Source organism: Heterocephalus glaber, unplaced genomic scaffold (genome assembly GCF_053883595.1).
Source record: "Heterocephalus glaber isolate CG9 unplaced genomic scaffold, H.glaber_assembly_v1.0 deba00001555, whole genome shotgun sequence".
Classification (NCBI taxonomy): domain Eukaryota; kingdom Metazoa; phylum Chordata; class Mammalia; order Rodentia; family Bathyergidae; genus Heterocephalus; species Heterocephalus glaber.
In genome coordinates this window covers 6447904-6469385 of record NW_028258346.1, presented here as the reverse complement: position 1 = coordinate 6469385, position 21482 = coordinate 6447904, and the positions used below count along the sequence as shown (strand labels likewise).

The window sequence follows — 21482 nt, the reverse complement described above, 5'->3', positions numbered from 1 at the left end:
GCGGCAAAACCACTGAGCTAAATCCCCGACCCACTATGAGAAAATTATTTTTGAAGCAAAATATTTATTGGTACATTTTTATTGTAAGTATATAATAAGAACATTATTTCTGGAAAGGAGTATTTTAAAGTTTATAGAAAGTCTGAAAAACTTTCTCGTTCATTTTATTAGTGTTAAAATTATAAATTAAAGTTAGGTTGTGCTAAGAAACTGATGTGGAAAGTGAAAACAAAACATCTGTCACAAAATAATTCTTGCTATCAATCACCAGACTACTTAGATAATGACTTTGCAGGTGAAAAGGCTATTTAAGAATGAAGAAAATACTCCTATGACAAATACCTATACCAGTAATTATAAAAAAGATCAAACCTTTGATCTTTTTTCTTTTGGTTTATTTGCTCTTAGAGATCAGTTATTTCCAACAAGCTATTTGAGAATGAAATAATGCACATAACAATACAGATCATACTTGGTACATCCAAAGCCATCATCCTATTATCTACTGCTATCATTATCACTATTGATAGCATTGAAGACTTGAGATTTTTAAGATATATAAATATGTGCTCCAAAAGTCATCCTAAGAGCATCATTTCTGCTAAAATTAAATTACAAATAAAGCACTGTTAAAAATAAGATTTCCATCACTAATGAAATATCTACATAGAAGCTATTTGATGTTTATTATATTTTACATAGAAAGTTCACGTGGAGATTTGTATATGACTAATTCATTCAACTTAACTTTCATACAGATATGAGATTTTATAAGTAAAGGTTCATCTCATTCTTAAAATATTTCTTAAAGCTCTTCATATGAATTCATTTCCCACAGACACTGCTTAGGGGAATTTAAATTGCAAATTTTAGAATGTCAGCATAATTCATATCCAATTTCTCAAATTGAACAGTTTTCCTCTAACCAATTTTTGAAGCCTAAAAAGATATGAAGATCATTCAATGTGACAGACAAATTAAGCTGACACTTCAGACTTTTTCAAAAGCATCATGGTATTTCACGTACATTTTCTAGTAAAGTGGCCTCTAAAAAAGATGGTTTCTAGCTTAGAACTTAGGCAAATTTACTGTTTTACATTTATATTAGAAAAGTAAATAAAAGTCAATTTCCAAAGATTTCTCATTTTAAAATGAGGGTAAAGATTATTTACTTTCTAAATTTCTCTAGGCTACATAACTATTGAAGGTAGTTAAAATAGGAAAGATAAGATTAAAACAATGTGATAGTCCAAAGTAACAACACTTTTCTTTTTCCACTCAAAAGGACAAATCACTTTTCATTAATCTTCATATTTCAAGAAAGTCATTTTTGAGGACGGAAAACAAGGATAAACTTTAGTACTTGAAAGCCACATTTATCAAAGCATGGGCAAAGGATCCCTTGAGGTCCCAGAGACACTATCAAGGACATCTAACATCAAAACCAAATTCAGGTCACCTATCTTTTTCGACATATTGACATTTCTATTGATGGTGCAAAGAACAACAGTGAGTGCTTTAGCATCGATCTAGGCAGTAGTAACAACAGCAACCACTTCTTGTTGCATCTTTCCAAACTATACATTTCCAGTAGAAAGCAAATCAAATAAGTTTAAGAATGTTCTTAATGTTTTGCCACCTGCTGCGCAAGCGCAAAGACCCGAGTTCGATCCCCCATACCAAAAAAAAAAAGAGAATGTTCTTAATGAACCAGTAAACTTACTCATTTTAAAATCTTGACCCTCGAATCAATATTCAGTGTGATGAAATGGAAAGTCCATATAAAGCATTTTGCTGCACACTAAAAAATGATAGTTGTTTGAGGAAGAGCAGATGTGCAATTGAACTGCAAGCTGTACCAGTTGATTTCTTTATAGAAAACCATTTTTGTTTGGAAGAGTGACTGACAAAGCTATTATTATTCTTAATTGGTATTTCACAAATATTCTAAAATTAACAGTAAGCCTTTTCTTCAAGGAAAGCAATATATAGTACTTACTGTCAATAATAAAATTTAAGCTTTCAAGATAAAATAGCATTTTTAAAAACTTGTATTTGCCAATATGAAGTTAAATTGATTTTTCAGTAATTTAGACTTTTCTGATGAGGTTAGTGGTAATATTAACAAGTGAGAATTTTAATATTGTATAGTAAAATGTGTCAGCTTTCAAAATATCTATCAAACCCAGTAAACAAATCTTTTCCAAATGATTAATGTATGATGTCATAAAATTGTGTATGGATAAAAGATTCATTCAAAATCAGGACAAGTCAGTGAATTATAACAAGGTAAGTAAAGTTCATTGCCATGGTTTCAGATTCCAAATTGTAACTAACCTTTAAGAAACTATGATCATTACAACAGTTATCATGTAATCCAGTAATTCTAATCCTATGTATATTTCAAAAATAAATGAACATATGTCCATACAAAAACATGCATATGAATGCTCAGAGCAGCACTATGCATAACAGTCCCAAAATGGAAAAACCTCAGAGGTTTATCAGCTAGAAAAAAAGCAGTGATATTTATCTACAAAATAAAGTATTATTTAGCAATTACTAAGATGAAATACCAACACAGGGCGAATCATAGAGGAACAATATGTTAAGTGAAAGAAGCTTGTCATAAAGGATTCTGTATGATTTTATTTACATGAAATCTTCAGAATAAGCAAATAGAGGAAAACAGTACAACCATGGTTGCCTAGGGCTGGAGGGGATGGGGAATTAGAGGTGATGGCTAAGAAGTGCAGGTTTTCTTTTAAGAATGAAAAAATTCTAAAGTTGACTCTGGGGATGAAAATGTTCTAAAATTGACTGTAGTGATGACTGCACAACTTTGAATATAGTTAAGAGCCACAGAATGGAGTACTTTCTTTTTTTTTTTTTTTGGTACCAAGGATCGAACTCAGGTCCTTGCGCTTGTAAGGCAGGCAGCGGAACCACTGAGCTAAATCCCTGGTCCTGGAATACTTTCAATGTGTGAACTGTATGGTAGGTGGATTATATCTCGATAAAGCTTATGTTAAAATATAAACTCAGGCTGGGGATTTAGCTCAGTGGTACCGCGCCTGCCTCCCAAGCACAAGGTCATGAGTTTGATCCTCAGTACCAAAAAAACAAACAAAAACAAAATATAAACTCAATAAAGTAGATTTTAAAAAGATGCTACTACCTCTCAAAAAGATGACCCACAATTATCTTAAAGGATATTAGAATACAATTCTAACTACGTATCTGTGTGATGAGAATATATTTAAGCCTAAATAATATATTGCAACCAACTGAATACAGAAACAAATGTAGAAATCCAGCTGTCTTCTATTAAGCCATACATTAAAGAGATTTATAAAAATTTAGGACAATGTCAGTGATTGTTTTTATTTTAGAAAACAGCTACTTTTCATGAAAACGGTTATTTTTTACATATAAATGGTTTGTATTCTTTTTGAATAAATTAATAATTTATGCTTTAAGTTTTAATATAATAAATATTAACACCTATATCTCATTTAAACAAAAGTTCTATATGGTTCTGAGACGTTTGGATTGTAAATAAGTCCTTAAAAGCTAAGGAGATCTTTGGTATGACAAAAGAGAGATGCAGTGTGAGAAGAATATGACTGGCTATTGTTGGCCCTGAAGATGGAGAGAGTGCCATGGGTCATGGCGTGCTGGAGACCTAAAGAAGTTAGGAAAGCCATGGAAATGGATTCCTCCCCCAAGGGTCTCCAGACACAAACATATCCCTGCTGCCACCTCCATTTTAGTTTTGTGATTCTTCTGTATCACATTTCTGACCTGAAGAGCTGAAAGATAATAAACTTGGGTCGTTCTAAGCCACCAATGCTAATTTGTGAGAGCAGCAATAAAACAGGAATACAACAGTAATGTTAGTTGTTTCCCAAGATGGCTGACGAAGATTTATTATAACATTAAAGAAAGTTTAGCTTTAAGGGCTCTTACTTGTGCAGGCCATTTTCAAGGGCTTGAACCTAGTTTTGTATCTGTAATTTGCAATTTTAAGGAGGACCAAGTGCAGAGCCCAGAAAACCTACATCTATCTACCTCCTGGAGAAGGCTAAAAACGATATGGAAGAAGTTATTCCTGATAGGATATGCCCAAACCTCACAGGTTCTCAACTATCTTCTGAAAATATTTAGAGAGAAATCTCTTAGTTTTTATGTAAATATGGCTCTATGAAGAGAAATATACCTGAGAAAAAAGCAGACGATGAGAGGCTAAGTTCGGAAAAATTTTAGGAATACTAAAATTAATCACTTTTTAAAATACTGAGAAAATAATTTAAACAGAAGAAACACTGATAAACTTATCATACCAGAAATTAGAGTTATCTATAGATTGAAGAAGAGAGTTTAGATCCAATAGCTCCAATTTCAGAGGAGCAGAAGAAAGAGACACTTTGAGGTTACTCCTACTTAAAACTTTTCGTTCCATGCCAATAGATGATGAATAAGAGATGGTAACTCCCTGGTTGCTCCAACTCATCCTGTCAATAAACAGGCATTCATTTCTTAGAGCACATCATGAATAGCCACTGGAGGTCAGTCTCGGGCTTTGCCTCAGGTCATTAAAAACATTAGTGGAAGGCTAGCATAGTTTAGATTTCTCATTCTGCCAATGGAGATGCTAAGGCTGTAAGAGACTTAGAAATGTCTGCCATATTAGGGATGAATTACAATTGCAATTAATGCTACTAATTGATTTTTAAAATTATTTGCGAATGACATCTTTTATGAAAATAATTTACTTATATATTATAAATGAATATATAAATATTCAGAGCACATAAATTTGAGAGCACACAAACCTGAACAGAATTCCTCATAATTTATGTAGGTACTCTTCTTCCAACATCAGACAAATTTAAATTAAAGGACATTTTACAAAATACCTGATCAGTATTGTTCACTGCTCAAAACTGTAAAGATTATCCAAAAGAAAGTAAGTATGAGAAACCATCAGAGTCTAGAGAAGCCTATGGAGATAGAATAATGAAATACAGTATAATATGGTAACTTGGATGGGATCCTGGAATAGGAAAGGGGTAGTACTAAAATGTAAAGTTGAGGAAATCCAAATAAAATATAAACTTTAGTTACTAATAATGTATTAAAATTGGTTCATTAGTTGTGACAAATGTCATCATAACAATGATAATAAGATGTTAATAAGTGAAACAGGGTGTAGTATGTAAGGGAACTTTCTATACTATTTTCACAACTTTTGAGTAAATTCAAAACCATGCTAAAAGAGAAAAACATTTAAAAAGATCTGTACATTGTAAAAATTAGTAAAACCTTTAAGCAATTCGTTAATATCTGAATCTCTGTCTTTTTGGCCAGGAAGTTTATGGCAGCATTTGAAGTTCAGGCTCTAAATGCTAAATTTATGTTGTATTTTTATTTCTCTAACCTTAACTTTTAGAAATCTTTATATTTTACTTTTACTGTATGCATCTCTATGGGCTCTTATCTACATTTTCCAGGTAAAAAGTTAACGTTTAAGTATAATTAGCAGGCTCCTGCCTCTTTCTCAAAACTTCAAGTCTTACCATTCCTTAAGAGATAAAATTATATCCTATGTCACAGTTTAAAACAACAACAAAACAAAACTATACAAAAAGCATCAATGGGCATCTTCTCATCTCCTCAAACTCAATCAAACTTACATACCCACTTATATCTACAATCAGATCATCTTTCTTTCCTTCTGTTATATTCTAAGTATTCTGTATCCTAATGTCAATCCCTCTGTTTTTAGGGGGATATTATTCTCTCATTGTTTTAGGAATGTTATATTATCAATTTTTCTATCTCATTCCAATATATTTCAACCTCCCTTCTTCTATTTTTTTATTTGTTTATGCATCCACATAACATACTTTAATCATTTCCTTGCATCACTCTCATTGCCCCACAAAACTCCCTTGTATTACCTTTTCTGGGGGAAGACTGAATGTATATAATGTATTTTGATCACATTCATGCCCTCTATTAATTGAATCCTTCCACTGACATTTCAACATGCTATCTTTCCATATTTAGAAATAAAACCAATAAATACATAAACCTCTCTTTAAACCTTAAAAAGACAATGATCCAGGCTAATATTTTCATGTAGGTACATAAAAGAAACAGTGAGCTCGCCAGGAGTTCAAGAAGAACTGCAAACTGGGTTTGATGGTGAGTGCCTATAGTCCCAGTTACCTGGGAGGCTGAGCTGGGAGGATCACTTGAGCTTAGCCTGGGCAACAAAATGAGACCCCATCTCAAAACAAAAACAGACAAAAACAAAACAAAAAAGAAGAAAACAAAAGATGCAAATTCTAAGGAGATACTGATTGGTGACTTTCTAATTTTTGTTTAACTGCCCTTTTAAAGGCCAACATTCTTAAATCAGGTCAGTGAACTACCTCTAACAACACTTCTGACCAATACTGTCAATGTTGTGTGTGGGTAAGAAAAAGACACACACACACACACACACACACACACACACACACCCTGTGCAAGCCTAGCTTTGATACTCAGCTAGCTACGTACCTTGAGCAAGTTATGGGACTTTCTTGAAATTCAATTTCCATATCTGTATGACCTGAAGATTAGTCCCAAACTTAGAGAGTGATTATAAAGATTAAAGTTGTCAAAATACGTAAAACATTTAAACCATTGTCTCAGAGGGTGAATACCCAATAAATACTAGCTGATGTTACAGATTCTGAGTGGAAATTGCTGTTGTCAGTGGGCTTTTGTGTTTTCTGAAGCTGCACTAGTAACTGTTTCAATAGTTCTTAAAAGCTAAGTTCACTGATGTATAATTTCTAAATACAAATGTAGATAGTTGTGTAAATGACACGATCATCAAATATTTCTTTCTCCGCTGTGTACTTTTGTGTCTTTCAAAGGTACAGTACAAAATGGGCCAATCTTTAAAATGAATGGTGGGGGGCCCCCTATGGCCTATTTCTTCAGGTCTAAGAATCTTAAAAACTGTAGAGGAAGAATATAGGGTTTATGTCATGGTGTTTATTTTATATACCTCTAAACTCCGAGAGGATTTTTAGTTATTTGTTGCAGAAAACCTTTGAGGAAGAGCCAAATTTTCAGAAATGAGCAATCTCAAAATGTATGAAATCTTAGATGAGAATTATATACATTCCCATGGCTCTGATGTTAATATTTTTAAAAGTTGAGTCTTTCATGTAATAGTAAGACAAGCCCAGAAATTTGCTTGTTAAAAAAGTACAAACTGTCAGAGACGAAACCAAGCAAACCACGTGCCCTCAGTTTTTTTTTTTCCTTCTAAGAGCCAGGTCATTTATCATGTTTTTACTCAGAAAGGATAACAATGAAAGCTATAAATTATTTTCCTAGGGCTTTCCTCTTTATATGCAAGTATTTTTGTGTCATGAAAACACAGTATTAACAGATAACATTAGATATGAAAGAAAAAGTAGGTGAGAAAGAAGCAATTATCAAAAGCACAGAACTCAGGGTCAGACAGAAGACTTAGACCTTAGCATGGGGAGGAAAAAAGATAACTGCAAGGGAGTCAATGGGAGAGGCCTGGGGAGGCATGAGGCCAACAGTAGCCTAAGATGACAGGGTGGCCGAGTGTGGAAAGGGAACTGGTGGAAAGAGGTTTTACTTGCTCTGACTGGTGGGAGTATAACATTTTTTTAAAAAAATGTAACTTTATCATGCTTCAGAGACAGTTGAATACGGTGCTTCATTTAGTTAGAAATCAATAGAAAGTTGTAGAGAAGCCAAATACAATAAATAACAGCAGAAAGCCTAGTGAACTAGAAACCTTACACTGGGGAGAAATACCTATTACTTTGGAAATAGTAAAAGAACGTGGACTAAGTACTGTAAATTTTTGTGATGGCTAAAATTTAAGATGGAAATTTTCTTAAAAGTACATGATTTTACCTATCAAAGACAATGTAGTAACAGGCACCAAGCATACAAAGACAGGTTACCAAGTGTATCAGTAGTGCATACTGAAGAGAAGGGAGAGCTAAGGAAGTGCCTAAAACCAAGTGGTTAAGTGGAGGAGGCAGAGGAGGAAGGAGAGAAGGCAAAGGAAGTGAAGCTCAATTAGTGTTATAAGTTGGCTTCATTCTTTCCCAGGATATGTAGTATGAGCATCAAAGGACTCCTATGTCAGTTTTCCAGTGATGTGGTTGTATTCTTTGCCCCTAAAAACATGATTTAGGTTTTGCTACAAAAGTTTTATTTACTCTAAAATATTGATTTAAGAATAAGCATGTGTTATTCCTTACATATACCACCTCTGTAAGTAGACTTAATAAGATGATTACTTTTTATTCAGGAATAACAATTACTGGAGTCAAATAAACATAATGCAGGGTAATTCTAGCATTCTCACCTCTCACCCTTAATCCATTTTAAAAGTATATTCATTTTTTAAGAATATAAGATAGAAAAATTGTACCTTTTGGAAATAATGGGCAATACTACAGGGTACAGATAACTGTTAATTCCTTACTGAAAAAAAATCAGTATCTCCTCAAATTGCAATAGGAGAAGATGCAACTATGACATTTATGTTAAGTGTCACAAATTACTACTGTCATTGTGTGACAGGTTTAGTCCAAAAAAGCATCTGAGCTTAAAAGCATAACTAAGTCATTCTCTAGCATAACAAACTTCCACTCCTCTCTATCACCTACGGATTAAATAGAACATTTTAGCCTACTGTTCAGAGTGCTCCACAATATGTACCAAACCTGACTCTGTCAAATATATAATCATTAATTTCTTTAAGTTTCTTGGAAGTATATGTTACATACACCTTTTTGTTTTTAGGAACAGAAACAGTACACTTCTCTTTATATGTCACTGAATAGATGTCAAAGACTCTCCATCTCAGCTTTGCTTATTCTTTGAATTAATCTCTTTTCTAAAATTCAGATAGGTTTTCTTCAAGTGACAATAGTAAAGAAGAAGAGCAGAGCACGGTCAGTAAAAATTTCATTATTATCATATCTGAACAAATTTATCCGCAGGAAAGAGAGTTCATTCTTCTCTGTCTTCATATGAAACACTAGCCCTTGCTTAAGTCCTGGGACCACATCAACCAATAACAAGATTTGGAAGAAGAAGTACAACTGGCTAGCTTATAATGGAAAACCCCATCAAAGTCACATGCAATAAGAGAATGTTGTTTATCCAAAGAAAGGTGAGTTCTATCATCAGATGAAGACTGGAAGAAACAATGGGAAAAGACAGCATTTGTCCCTATAGCAGCATTGAATAATTTTCAAGATAACATCATTTCTGGAATATTTTATGGTGTAGAACTTTAGGATTTGAATATATATTTAAAGTATTGTGAAAGAAGCAAAACCATTTTCTGAGAATTATCCTGGCTTTGCCTACCAGGTAATCCTGAGGTCTCTGTGGTCAAGGCAGCTGGTGTACCCTAATATCCATTAGCCCTTTCTTTCACAGAAAAATAATGTTCAGCAGGGTACATGTAGAAATATTACATTGCTTGGTCTCACTTAAAGCTGTGTGTGACCACATGGCTAAGGTCTGACCAATGAAATGTGAACATAAATGATGTATATATAGCTTTAGGGTTTTTCCTTATGAGGGGTATGTTCAGAACTTCTCATTTCATTTCCTCTTTTTCTCACCTGCTGGTTAGAACAAAGACATAATAAGTTATCTTGAACCAAACCAGGGAGACACCTTAGAAATGACAAAGTAGCCAAGAGGAAAGTAGACTGAATCTCTGGATGTAGAGCCATCATACAAGTCATAGTAAAAGACTATTACACAAGAAACTTCTATTTTGGAGTTTGTGACATGAGGCTAACACAGTTCTGAGTGAAATGTTACAACCCTATTTTCACAATACGTCTGTCTTCAAGCCTGCTAACTGCTGGATCTGGTTTTCTAAGTGTACATATCCATTCTCAATAAGAAATGCCACATGTTAACTACTCTAGACTCCAGCTGGAGAGCTATATAACCTAAAACATGACAGTTAATTCTGTTTTAGAAGAACATAATAGTAATAATGTTTTCAGAGAAGATACTTTGGGGGCAATAGCTTTCAAACTCTAACCTACTGAATGAACCTTTGGGATTTTGCAAAGGTGCCTAAGTGTCACTGTAACAGTAGGCTATACAGATAAACATTCTGGTTCAGTGTAACAGGGTTCTAATTTCTTCCCATGCTTTCTTTTTTTTTTTTTTGGTACCAGGGATCGAACTTGGGACCTTCCGCTTGCGAGGCAGGTGGTGGAACCACTGAGCTAAATCCCTGGCCCTCCCCATGATTTCTAAACTCTATTTTTATTTGATTTATTGATTATAGCCATCCTAGTGGATGCAGTCTTTCCTTGTGGTTTTAGTATATGTGCTGCCAAAGCAAGCACCTTGACTTGTGGTTTTGATTTGCATATCTAAGATGACTAATGATATTGGGTAATATGTCACGTGATTATTGTTCACAGCTACACCATCTTTGGAGAGATATTGTATTGATTCAGATTTTTTACATCAAGTTTGAAACTGGGTTGTCTTTGATTATTAAGACTTTTTTTTTTTGGTACTGGGGATCAAACTCTGGACCTTGTGCTTGCGAGGCAGGCAGCAGTACCACTGAGCTAAACCCCCAGCCCTAAGACATTTTTATATATCATAATGTCCTTTATCAATACATGATCTACAAATATTTTCTCTCCTTCCATGAGTTTTTTTCACTTTATTGGTAACTCCTTTGAAACACAAAAGTTTTACATTTTTATGAAACTCCACCCTTCCATTCATTCATCTATTTGTATTCCTTTGTGGTGTCATATCTAAAAAATCTTCGCCTTAATTCAAGATCATGATATATGCCCATGCTTTCTTCTAAGAATTTTATAGTTTTAGCTTTTTATATTTAAGGCTTTGTTGTACTTTGAGTTATATATTGTATGATTTAGGCATATTCTTTCATTCTTTGCAAGTGAATATCCAGTTGTCCTAACACAATTTGCAGAAAAGACTATCCGTTCTTCCACTGAATGGTCTAAACTTCCTTGTCAAATATCAAACTATAAATGTGAGAGTTGTTTTCCAGACTTTGAATTCTATTCCATTTATTTGAATATCTATCCTTATGTCATGATCTTGATTACAGTTGCTTTGTTGTAAGTTTTTATATCAAGAATTATGAGGCCTCTACTTACTGAGCTTATCAAAAACTTTGATAGGTATGATAGTTCCATGTACTCAAGAAATCGTTCTCTTCTTGAGGATAAGTAGTAAAATATTTAATATCTTTCCCAGGCCTGGATTTTAAGAAATTCAAAGTACGGCATCACAGCCCTTCTTGTCTATTTAAGGCTCTGGTTGAACTCATATTTCATTGGAGTCTGTGTTTATTGCCTGGTTACAAGTGGTCTATCCAGGTGCCTTTAAAGAGAAACAAAATACCCAGCATAGCAACACCAAAGAGAGGTTACTACATTCACACTGTCCAAAATTCCCATCTCCTTTCATAAGTACAGAATCCTGTAACCTTCCATCTGACCTTTTCCATTCATGCCTACCTCAAGATATGAAGCACTAAGATACATGTGAACATCAATATACACCCTCATACCAATTTCAGTTTCCAGGTTTGAATCCCATCTCCAAAAACATGTATTTTCAGAGTAAACAATGCCTATATTTCCCTTCTCAAAATTCTGCTCCATACAACATCAGTTACTACACTACCACACAGTTTAAAAAATCTCCTTCCCTCTTCTTTACCCTCAAGGTCCTATGTCCAATTATTGCTACCAATCCTTTGGATGGTCAAGGATATCTGCAAAAATTTTTCACCTTTGATTAACTTTCCATTCTAAAATATCACCAAAAACAACCTTTGCTTCTATCATCAGTTGTTATGCATATGTTCACAGCAAAAAAGTCTAATGTATTCTAATCTGTTTTATAATAAACTTAAAAAAACCCAAATAAACTATATTAGGTAGGCATAATGAACTTTATTTCAATATCTTTGTATTCTATTATATGGTTTTCATATAGTAACTCAAAATATCCAATATTTTAGAATGACAGAATTGAAAATATTAGCAAATTTACTAATTTATATTCATAAAACTCATTACTTTCTTCATATTCTAAATTTTCTGCAACACTTTACACCAACCTCAATAAACACAATCTTCTCTCATTTGGTGATTTTTGTACTAAAGATGCAGCAGAAAACTAATAGTTCTAGAAAACTAATAGTTCAAAATGGAGAAGGCAGAACAAGAACTCGGAGTATGGGCAGTATACAAGTTTCAAAGTATAAAAATTTAAACTGTTAAACACTATATAGAACCACAAGTGTGTGGGGAGGTACAGTAAAGGATGGAAAGAAAGACAAATAAAAAAAGCCCTTAGATTTTTAAACAATGAGCAAATAAAAAATGTTGCAATAACTAATTTCAAAAATAAAAAATAGGAAGATAGGAAATAAATTCACAGGCTATTATTTCACTAAACAATAAGCAACATTTACAAAGTCTCTATAATGAAAACAATTCATACTGACTCAGAGAAAGTATAAAAATATTGGTAAGGTGGAGGCAAGGGGGAAAATGCAAGAGAAGGAACCCGCATCTACAATAAACAGCACGTGAATACGGTTACAGTCAATAAAGCAACGGTAGCCTATTCAGGTTATTCAGAAACATGGATAGAATAAACAGCTTGTGGAGGTAAAAGTGACTGACAGCGTGCTGGATGGGATGGGAATATTGGGGTTGAAGTTCATTTTATGCATTTCATTAAGCAATACATGATTATTAAAATTCATGTGCTGCTTCAATAAAAATAAAACATTATAAAAAGTAGGCTAACCATTTCAAGGTAACAGATTAGTTTTGACATCTTAGCTGTAGTCTTCATTATTCTGTAGATTACAGACAGATTGCACATCTTTCATATTTTCAGTCTAAATTTCTGTAATACTTTAAAATTACAACAAATTACATTTCTTCATAATGTCCCTTTTTGTGATTGTAATTAAAATAAATCAACTAGGACTTTTGTTTTCAACTATTCCTTAGAATGCCCTGTATATTGATAGCTTCAGGAATGTTTACAATGATTTTTAAATTTCCTTTTAATGACCTTCATTATTTCTTCCTAAAATACTTGCATGAATTAAAACTCTTTAACTATTTATTCACATGGTTTTGCAAGAGTTTCCTGACAAATTTACTGGCAGAAGTAATTAAACAATCTTTTCTACTAATTTGTATTGCATGTTTTGATTGTATTACTAACAGCTGGGTTCATATAATTGGGCTTTTATGAAACCAAGACCATTTAGTAACAATCTTCTGAAAGGGTAAAACAATTGTGTCAATCACCACAGCCTCACTAAATACAGACTGGTAAAGAAATCAAGGATGAGTAGTAGAGCTCTATTTGGGGATAAAATTAGAACTGTACAATTAGCTTTCACTGTTAAGCTGTCTAGGAAATTGGCTCCTATCTCACATAAATGGGAGGGAACTAGTATCTAAGAATGTTAAATAACACGGTTGTTGTATGAACCCTATAGAACCCAGTGCAGTTATGGAGATGTGACTACAGAATGGGATTGTGAACTATAGAGATCAGCTACATAAAGACATGTCAGTACTATGGAATGCATTTGGGCTTCTTAAATATTAAATGTTTATTTCTCTGATATAGTTTCTCAGACTGTTGCATTATGTATAGTGAAATAAGAAAAGATGAAAAGGAGGAAGCTACATATACTGGAAGCTAGAAATAACGAAAGTAACAATGCTAGAAGAAGTCAGTGAAAACCAAAGAGTAGAAATACAACCAACCCCTTTGGTCCAGTAGCCTTACTCTACCTAGATAACATTTTTTAGACCAAAAATATTGGAAAAGTTTTGTTAAACATGAGAAAAATTCACCTAAATCATCACTTGGTCATTTTATCACTCAGAAGAGGTTCTTTTTGGCTATGAACTCCAAAGTATCAGTTGTCCATTTAAATAAAATTAATTTCAAATACTTGTTCTAGAAAAAATCCTTAGGCCATCTCATTGTTTTCACATCTATTTCTAAATATATGTTCATTTTTCTCCCCTTTGTTTATAGTGTAGATATATTTCCTCTACTAAACACCCATCACATTCCTAAATAATTTTTAATCTTTCAAATTAAACCTTGCCAAAGAGCTATCTGAAAATATTAACCTCCTAAAAAATAGCAATGCACAAGTATACATGATGTCATTTTACTGAAATATGTTGCATAACTACTGCATTAATGCAGTGTCTGATGGTAGGCTGAGAAAAGTTAGGATAATTATTTACCTATAATTCACTAAGAGGCCTCTTTAAAGTACTAATAAGTTATATTCTTTTTATTAATTTGTCATTCTTATGAAATAGTTTATAATGCAAGAATATACAAGTGTTACAAATACATATCTTTTCCTCCACTTTGCTAATAACTCAGCCAAGTTCAACTGTGTTAAGAATTTTTAAGAATTGTAAAAATATACCTGTTTTATTTTTTAGATTAACATAGCATTTCTTTTTAATGTAGTGTATTTAAGGAGAGGCTGCTGCATGTCACAGATGGTGAGGGCTGTGTCAAAGGCCTTGGAAAAAAACAGTAATGGTGGCACTTCTGATTTGTCTTTGCCAGATACAATACCAAGTATATCTGTAATATTTTGACATTTTCAGTACTTGATTCTTGCTTTTTCTTTTTGTTTTTTGAGACAGGGTCTCGCCATGTAGTCTTGGCTGGCCTCCAACCCACTATGTAGCCCAAGGTGGGCTTAAATTTGTGACAATCCTCCTGCCTCAGCCTCCTGAGTGCTGGGATTATAGGCATGCACCACCATGCCTGGCATAATAAAGTTGTTTTAAAGGTAATCAACTAGTCCTTTTAAAATCATCTTGATCTATTACAGAATATTCGATGTGACTAAAATATCTTTATATTCTAAGACTATCCAATGTAAGGTCTGCTAATAATGAATGGAATTATATTCTTTCAGTTCACTGAAAATCTTTTCTCAATTCCTGAAATGCTCACAGATATATCTCACTAGGTTTAGAGACAGTGGCAAATTATCCTGCCTCATTAGTGTCTGTACTGCTCAATCACAGTAACTACATGTTTGGTTTTTTTTGTTTGTTTTGTTTCATTTTTGGTACCAGGGATTGAACTCGGGACCTTGCACTTGTGAGGCAGGTGGTAGAACAACTGAGCTAAATCCCTGGCCCCACAGTAACTACATGTATCATAAACCTTAACACTTAAAAATATAATGAAGTCTATGCTCTTCATGTGATTGGTAAGAAGGAATAAAGAGCCACAAATGCAATTTATTATTATTTTTTGGTACCAGGGATCAAACTCAGAACCTTGCAATTGCAAGGCAAGCGGCAGAACCACTGAGCTAAATTCCTGGCCCCACAGATGCAATTTTAGAAACAGCAAAAACAAGATAGTTTATAGAACTGTGAGAACTGACTCAGTGTTTATGGAAGAGCAATTATTAATCTAACTCTGAATGTCCCTCTATTTACTGAAATTTGATTCTCTAATAGGCATTTTAAAAGTATGTTGATGCATGGTTAACCAATTTTTTAAGTTACATGAATTTCTGAAACAAATCATAAATCTGTGAATTATATTTCCTTGATATGTGGTATTCTTAAAATTGGCAAAAATAACCATCTGAATCTGAATCATTCTTTTTGAACCCAAGTGGCTCATAGACTTCATAAAAATATATGGGAGAATATTTTTGAGTCTCATTTTCATGTCATATAATTATATTTTTTGACTCTGTAATGCATATTTTTTAAAAAGTTTATATTTTGGAGACTATATAGGTCTGTAATCCTTTAAAACGAGGTAACAGACAGAAATCACGGATAATAAAAAATAAGCAAGTTAGAGAATCTCCATTTACAAAAGTTGAAAGCTTTATCATATTTAAATAACTTTTTAAGAATAGAGAAGACTGTGATAACATATGATCTATGGCACAATGGGAATAGAACTGAACTGAAAGACCTAAATTCAATTCTCAGATGTATCACTTTTTAGTTATGTATGGTGATGATTTTGGGCAAATCACTTATCCTTTCTAAGTCTCCAAAGCCTCATGAATAAAATGGGGATAAGTTCATATTCCCCTCACCAGGTTATTATGGTTTACTTGAAGATATGTGAGTTAACTTACATGAACACAGCTGGTCACTGGCTCGTAGTAAGTAACTCTTAGTGAATATCTCCTCCTTCCCTACATCCTTAGTAAGCAGAACTTGGAGCCTTCTGTATAACTCATGGCAAAAATAAAAGCAACACTTTTTTCACAGATAAACAGTTTCTTAACCTGGGTTCTTATAAAAAATGTAGTCTAAGTACACATATGACCAAAGATGTGCAGAAACAAACAAAAAAAACCCCAAAGAAAACATATCTTGAGAAGCATCTAACAAGCAGCATTCTTTGTTTTATACTGACATGGTCTGTGGTTATAATATAGGCTTCCAATGAATACCGGATCAAAATTAAAATTCTAGGCAGGCATATAACTTTTATGATTGTGTCTATTCTTCACTGAGCATGGGAAACAAAATGCTTTACAAGTTATTTATTGAAGATATTCCCATAGTATTCTTACAAAGTTTATTTCCAAAAGAGGCCCTATCCCTTGTAATGTACTCAAATGAAAGCTATACTAGTTCTCTCACATCACACTTGAGAAATTTTAGCAGGATAATAAAATCATGTTTTTAACAGAGGCACTTCTGAGGTCAGTCCACAGCAATTTTGTACAGTTATATGATAAATAAGAGAAAAGCGACTAAACAATTTTTCAAAAATAAAGAACATTAATCCAAGATGACTTATGACTATATTTTGAAAAAAATTAAATACATAATAATTAGCAGAAAGCATTTAGCTTAATTATAGTCTTCTTACTGTGAAGTTGGCACAAATACTGTGAAAGTTTAAACAGAATCAGGAAATAGTTACCTCTGTGGCCTTATTTGATGGTTCCAGTCCAGTCATATTTGCTACTATTAACTTGTGTAAGAGTTGAACTTGAGCCACACTTAGGAAGAAGTCCAGGTTCGTGGTTATATTCACTTCCAAGGAATGGCCACACACTAAAATCTCCTACAGGAAAAAAAAAAAGGTTGAATACAGATAAAGAAATACGATAGCATTCAATTGATAATTTACTATTCTTACTTATTTGACCATTACTACTTCCTAAGTTATCTGGGACTTAAGTTCACATGTTAATGAGGAAAACAAAAATGGTAAGCACAGCCACTTGACATAATTTAATATATTAATTTAATAAATATTTACAAGTGCTTGGTATGTCCCAGGCCTTGTGTTAGATACAGGGTGACTAATAAGAACTTTTCAACTTTTATACCCATTTGGCTCTTCGTATCTCACACTACTATCATTGTTTTAATATGTAACAAATGAATTTATATGAGAAAATGAAAAAAGATGGAAACAAAGTCTATGTAAATAGAGAGGGGTGGAGGGGTTGAAGGGAGGGCAGGGGAATGGGGAAAAAATAAGAACCAAGGCAGATTACGTAAAGGTACAAATTCCCAATGATGAATGTCATTATATTGTAGACCTAAAAAGGTACCAATAAAATTAATAATAAAAAATGTAACAAACGATGTAATTCTGTAGCAGAATTTTGTTCACCAATTCAAATCAACCAGTATTTATTGAGCATCTCCTAGGCACTACAGTAGAGTACACAGAATACAGAATAAAGCTGGCCTTGAAGGGTACTCTGCTCTTGAGGAAGTTATAATCTAGTAGGGCAGACAAATACAAACAAGCAACGTAGGGTGGCAATTACAGTTCCAAATACCAGATTATGAGCATTCTCAAAAGGATATTCTTCAAATGATTTATAACAATCTAGAGTGCTGAAGCCAAAGAGAGCTAGACTAATTAATTTTACTTCTTCAAACTGCTAAAATTAGGCAGCATTAGGCAAATGTTCACTACTTAATTGGTGCTGTTCAGCAGTACTGAATCACTTGAACATATATCACTGCTAAATGGGTTAGAGAAGGAAAACAAATAAAAACAATCCAGACGGGTCGGGGATTTAGCTCAGTAGTTACACCACCTGTCTTGAAAGCACAAGGACCCAAGTTCGATCCCTGGTACCAAAAAAAAAAAAAAACAACAACAATCCAGAAGTTTTTCTTAATAACCAGACATCCTGCTTCTTGTCATGAAGTGCAAGTAGACAACATTCAAATGCTTCCAAAGTCCAACAGACTTTCTCATTATTAGTAGCATCCAAAGGAATGGATTTAAGAATACTATGGCTGCTCAAATTATCAACTAGATAGCTTAGAACAGCTTTTAATAAAGCCATAAAGAAGTGACATGATTATTCTTTTTTTATTAAACTTTTTCCTCCATAAATTTCCTGTATTCACTCATTATACTTGGAATTTTAATTGTATTTTTCAAGCAACAATAAAAAGAGAAAAAAGAACACTGTCTCAGAAGTTTTAATTTTGTACTAAATATATCTTCATTCTATTAGAATATGTCCTACAGCAATTCCAATTGAGATCCCAGCAGCATACTTCACAGACCTCGAGAAAACAATCCAAAAATTCATTTGAAGCAAGAAGAGACCCAGAATAGCAAAAGGAATTCTAGGTAACAGAGACATGGCAGGGGGTATCACAATCCCCAACCTGCAACTATACTACAAAGTGACTGTGATAAAAACACCATGGGACTGGCAAAGAAACAGACCTGAGGACCAGTGGAACAGATTAGAAGATGTAGAAACAACGCCAGACACACTCAGCCATCTCATCTTCGATGAAGGAGCCAAACACCCTCACTGGAGGAAAGATAGCCTCTTTAATAAATGGTGCTGGAAAAATTGGGCTTCAACTTGCCAATGATTAAAACCAGACCTATATGTCTCACCATGCACTAAACTAAAATCAAAATGGATTAAAGATCTAAATATTAAAATAGAAACTCTGAACCAGTTGGAACAGAGGTTAGGTAGAACTCCTGAAGACATCGGTGTAGGAAAAGATTTTATGAACAAAACCTCAGTTGCCCATGAACTAGCACAAACAATCAACAAGTGGGATCTCTTCTTATTAAAAAGCTTCTGCACAGCAAGAGAAACCACCAGCAGTGTGAAGAGACAACCCACAATGTGGGGAAAAATCTTCACCTGCTCTTCCTCAGACAAAGGTCTACTATCTCGAATCTATAAAGAACTTAAAAAAATCAGACCTCCCAAATTTAAAGACCCAATCTGAAAATGGGCATCTGAAATGAACAGACATTTCTCAGACAAAGAAGTACAAATAGCAAATAAATACATGAAAAAATGTTCAACATCACTGGTCATTCGAGAGATGCAAATGAAAACAATGCTGAGATTCCACTTCACTCCAGAAAGAATGGCTGCTATCATGAAATCAACTAATAACAAATGCTGGCGGGGCTGTGAGGAAAGAGGAACTCTGCTCCACTGCTGGTGGGAGTGTAGACTGGTGCAAGTACTATGGAAATCAGTATGGAGATACCTCAAAGAACTAGGACTGGAAGTCCCATTTGACCCCACTATTCCACTGCTGGGGATCTTCCCCAAAGAATTAAAAGAATCATACCACAGTGATATATGTGCACCCATGTTCATAGCAGTGCAGTTTGTGATAGCTAAAACTTGGAAACAGCCCAAATGCCCATCAACTGGAGACTGGATAAAGAAAATGTATTTTTTTATAAAATGGAGTACTACTCAGCCATAAAAAATGAGAAATTAGAGACATTTATAGCTAAGTGGATGCACATTGAGGCGATACTCTTAGTGAAATAAATAGGACACACATGTGTAAATACCAAATAGTTTCTCTGGTGTGAGAAACTGAAAGTGTAAATAAGGACTAAACGTATAATAGGTAATGTGAAATAGGAAGAAAAGGGGCAAAGGGGAAGGTAGTGGGAGGGCTAGGGGAAAGGATAGAAGGGAATGGGATTAATATGAGAAAATGGAAAAATAGGAACAAAATCTTTGTAAACAGGGAAAAATGAAGGGGTTGAAGGGAGGGCTGGGCAAGGGTGAAAAATAAGAACCAAGAGAGACTATGCAAAGGTGCAAATTTCCAATGATGAATGTCATTATATTGTATACCTAAAATGTACCAATGATTAGAATGAATAATCAATAATGTAAAATAGGAAGAAAAGGTCCAAAGGGGTAGGGGTAGTGGGAGGGGCAGGGGAAAGGAAAGAAGGGAAAGGAAAAACATGATGAGAAATGGAAAAAATGGAAATAAAGTCTTTGTAAATAGGGAAGGGTGGAGGGCGTGAAGGGAGGGCTAGGAATGGGGAAAAAACAAAAACCAAGATGCATTATGTAAAGGTACAATTCCCAATGAGAAATGTAATTGTCTTGTATACCTACAATGTACCAATAAAAGAATTTAATACAAAAAAACAAAAAAATAGGTTATAGATTATTTATGCTTTTGAGATGTCCTTAAATAAATTTTTGATAAGAAAAAAAATAGAATATGTCCTATTACAACTAGCAAATGACTGATCCTATATTAGTAGGTTAAATGGCATCAATGCTATTGGTAAAAATCAGTATCTAATATGGTAAAAAATTTTGTTTTATTCTATTTATAATTATTGTCTCTTTTGATCAATTTGATTCATGAAACAAGCTGGAGGACAAACTGGGAAGCCTTCCATGAGGCAGCTAACCTAGGTTTAAGGAAACTGATGAAAAAGAAGGCCAGGAGTGGTGGCGCATGCCTGTAATCCCAGCACTTGAGAAGCTGAGCCAGGAGGATCACTGCAAGTTGGAGGCCAGCCTCAGTTACATACCGAGTTTAAGGTCAGCCTGAACTGCATAGTGAAACCCTATCTCAAAAAAAAAAAAAAAATTTAAGTGAATGGCTGAAGATGACATTGTTTAACATGAAGGTGGGGTTGCCCTAGGATTAGGTTTTCTAATCTCTAGCTTCCTGCTAGAAACTTTCTAATAACACCTTCAAATTATAAGACATGCTAATTAAAATGGGATAATATTTTATGAACAGTTTGATACATTCTAACTTTTGTCTGAATTTTGTGGTGACAGGTACCCAAGAATCAAAGTAAAGAGTATTCTCAGAAAAAAAGCTTGTTATGGTTTACGTCTAGATGTCCCTCTAAAACCTCATGGGCTCATAAATTGGGCTTCTGAACCATAACTGAAGCATGGATGCGCTATAGCTAAATGTGATGGTAGGTAGGGGCATGATCAGAAGAGGAGGGTCAGTGGGGTTGTATCTCCCTCCCAGGCTCCTTCCTCTCTGCTTCTCAGCTGCCATGCTGTGAGCAGCTCTTCCTCCACTTTG

General features: G+C 34.0%; 1 protein-coding gene across 9 annotated transcripts in view; it reads right to left on the bottom strand.

Moving 5' to 3' along the window:
• The window catches only part of Vps13b (vacuolar protein sorting 13 homolog B), a 728055-nt gene that overhangs the window by 291345 nt on the left and 415228 nt on the right, over positions 1 to 21482 (bottom strand). For all 9 annotated transcript variants that reach the window (XM_087190742.1, XM_087190740.1, XM_087190746.1 and 6 more), the window contains one exon: positions 17077 to 17220. In XM_087190742.1, the coding sequence (XP_087046868.1) occupies positions 17077 to 17220 (144 nt within the window). The remainder of the gene's footprint in view (positions 1 to 17076; positions 17221 to 21482) is intronic.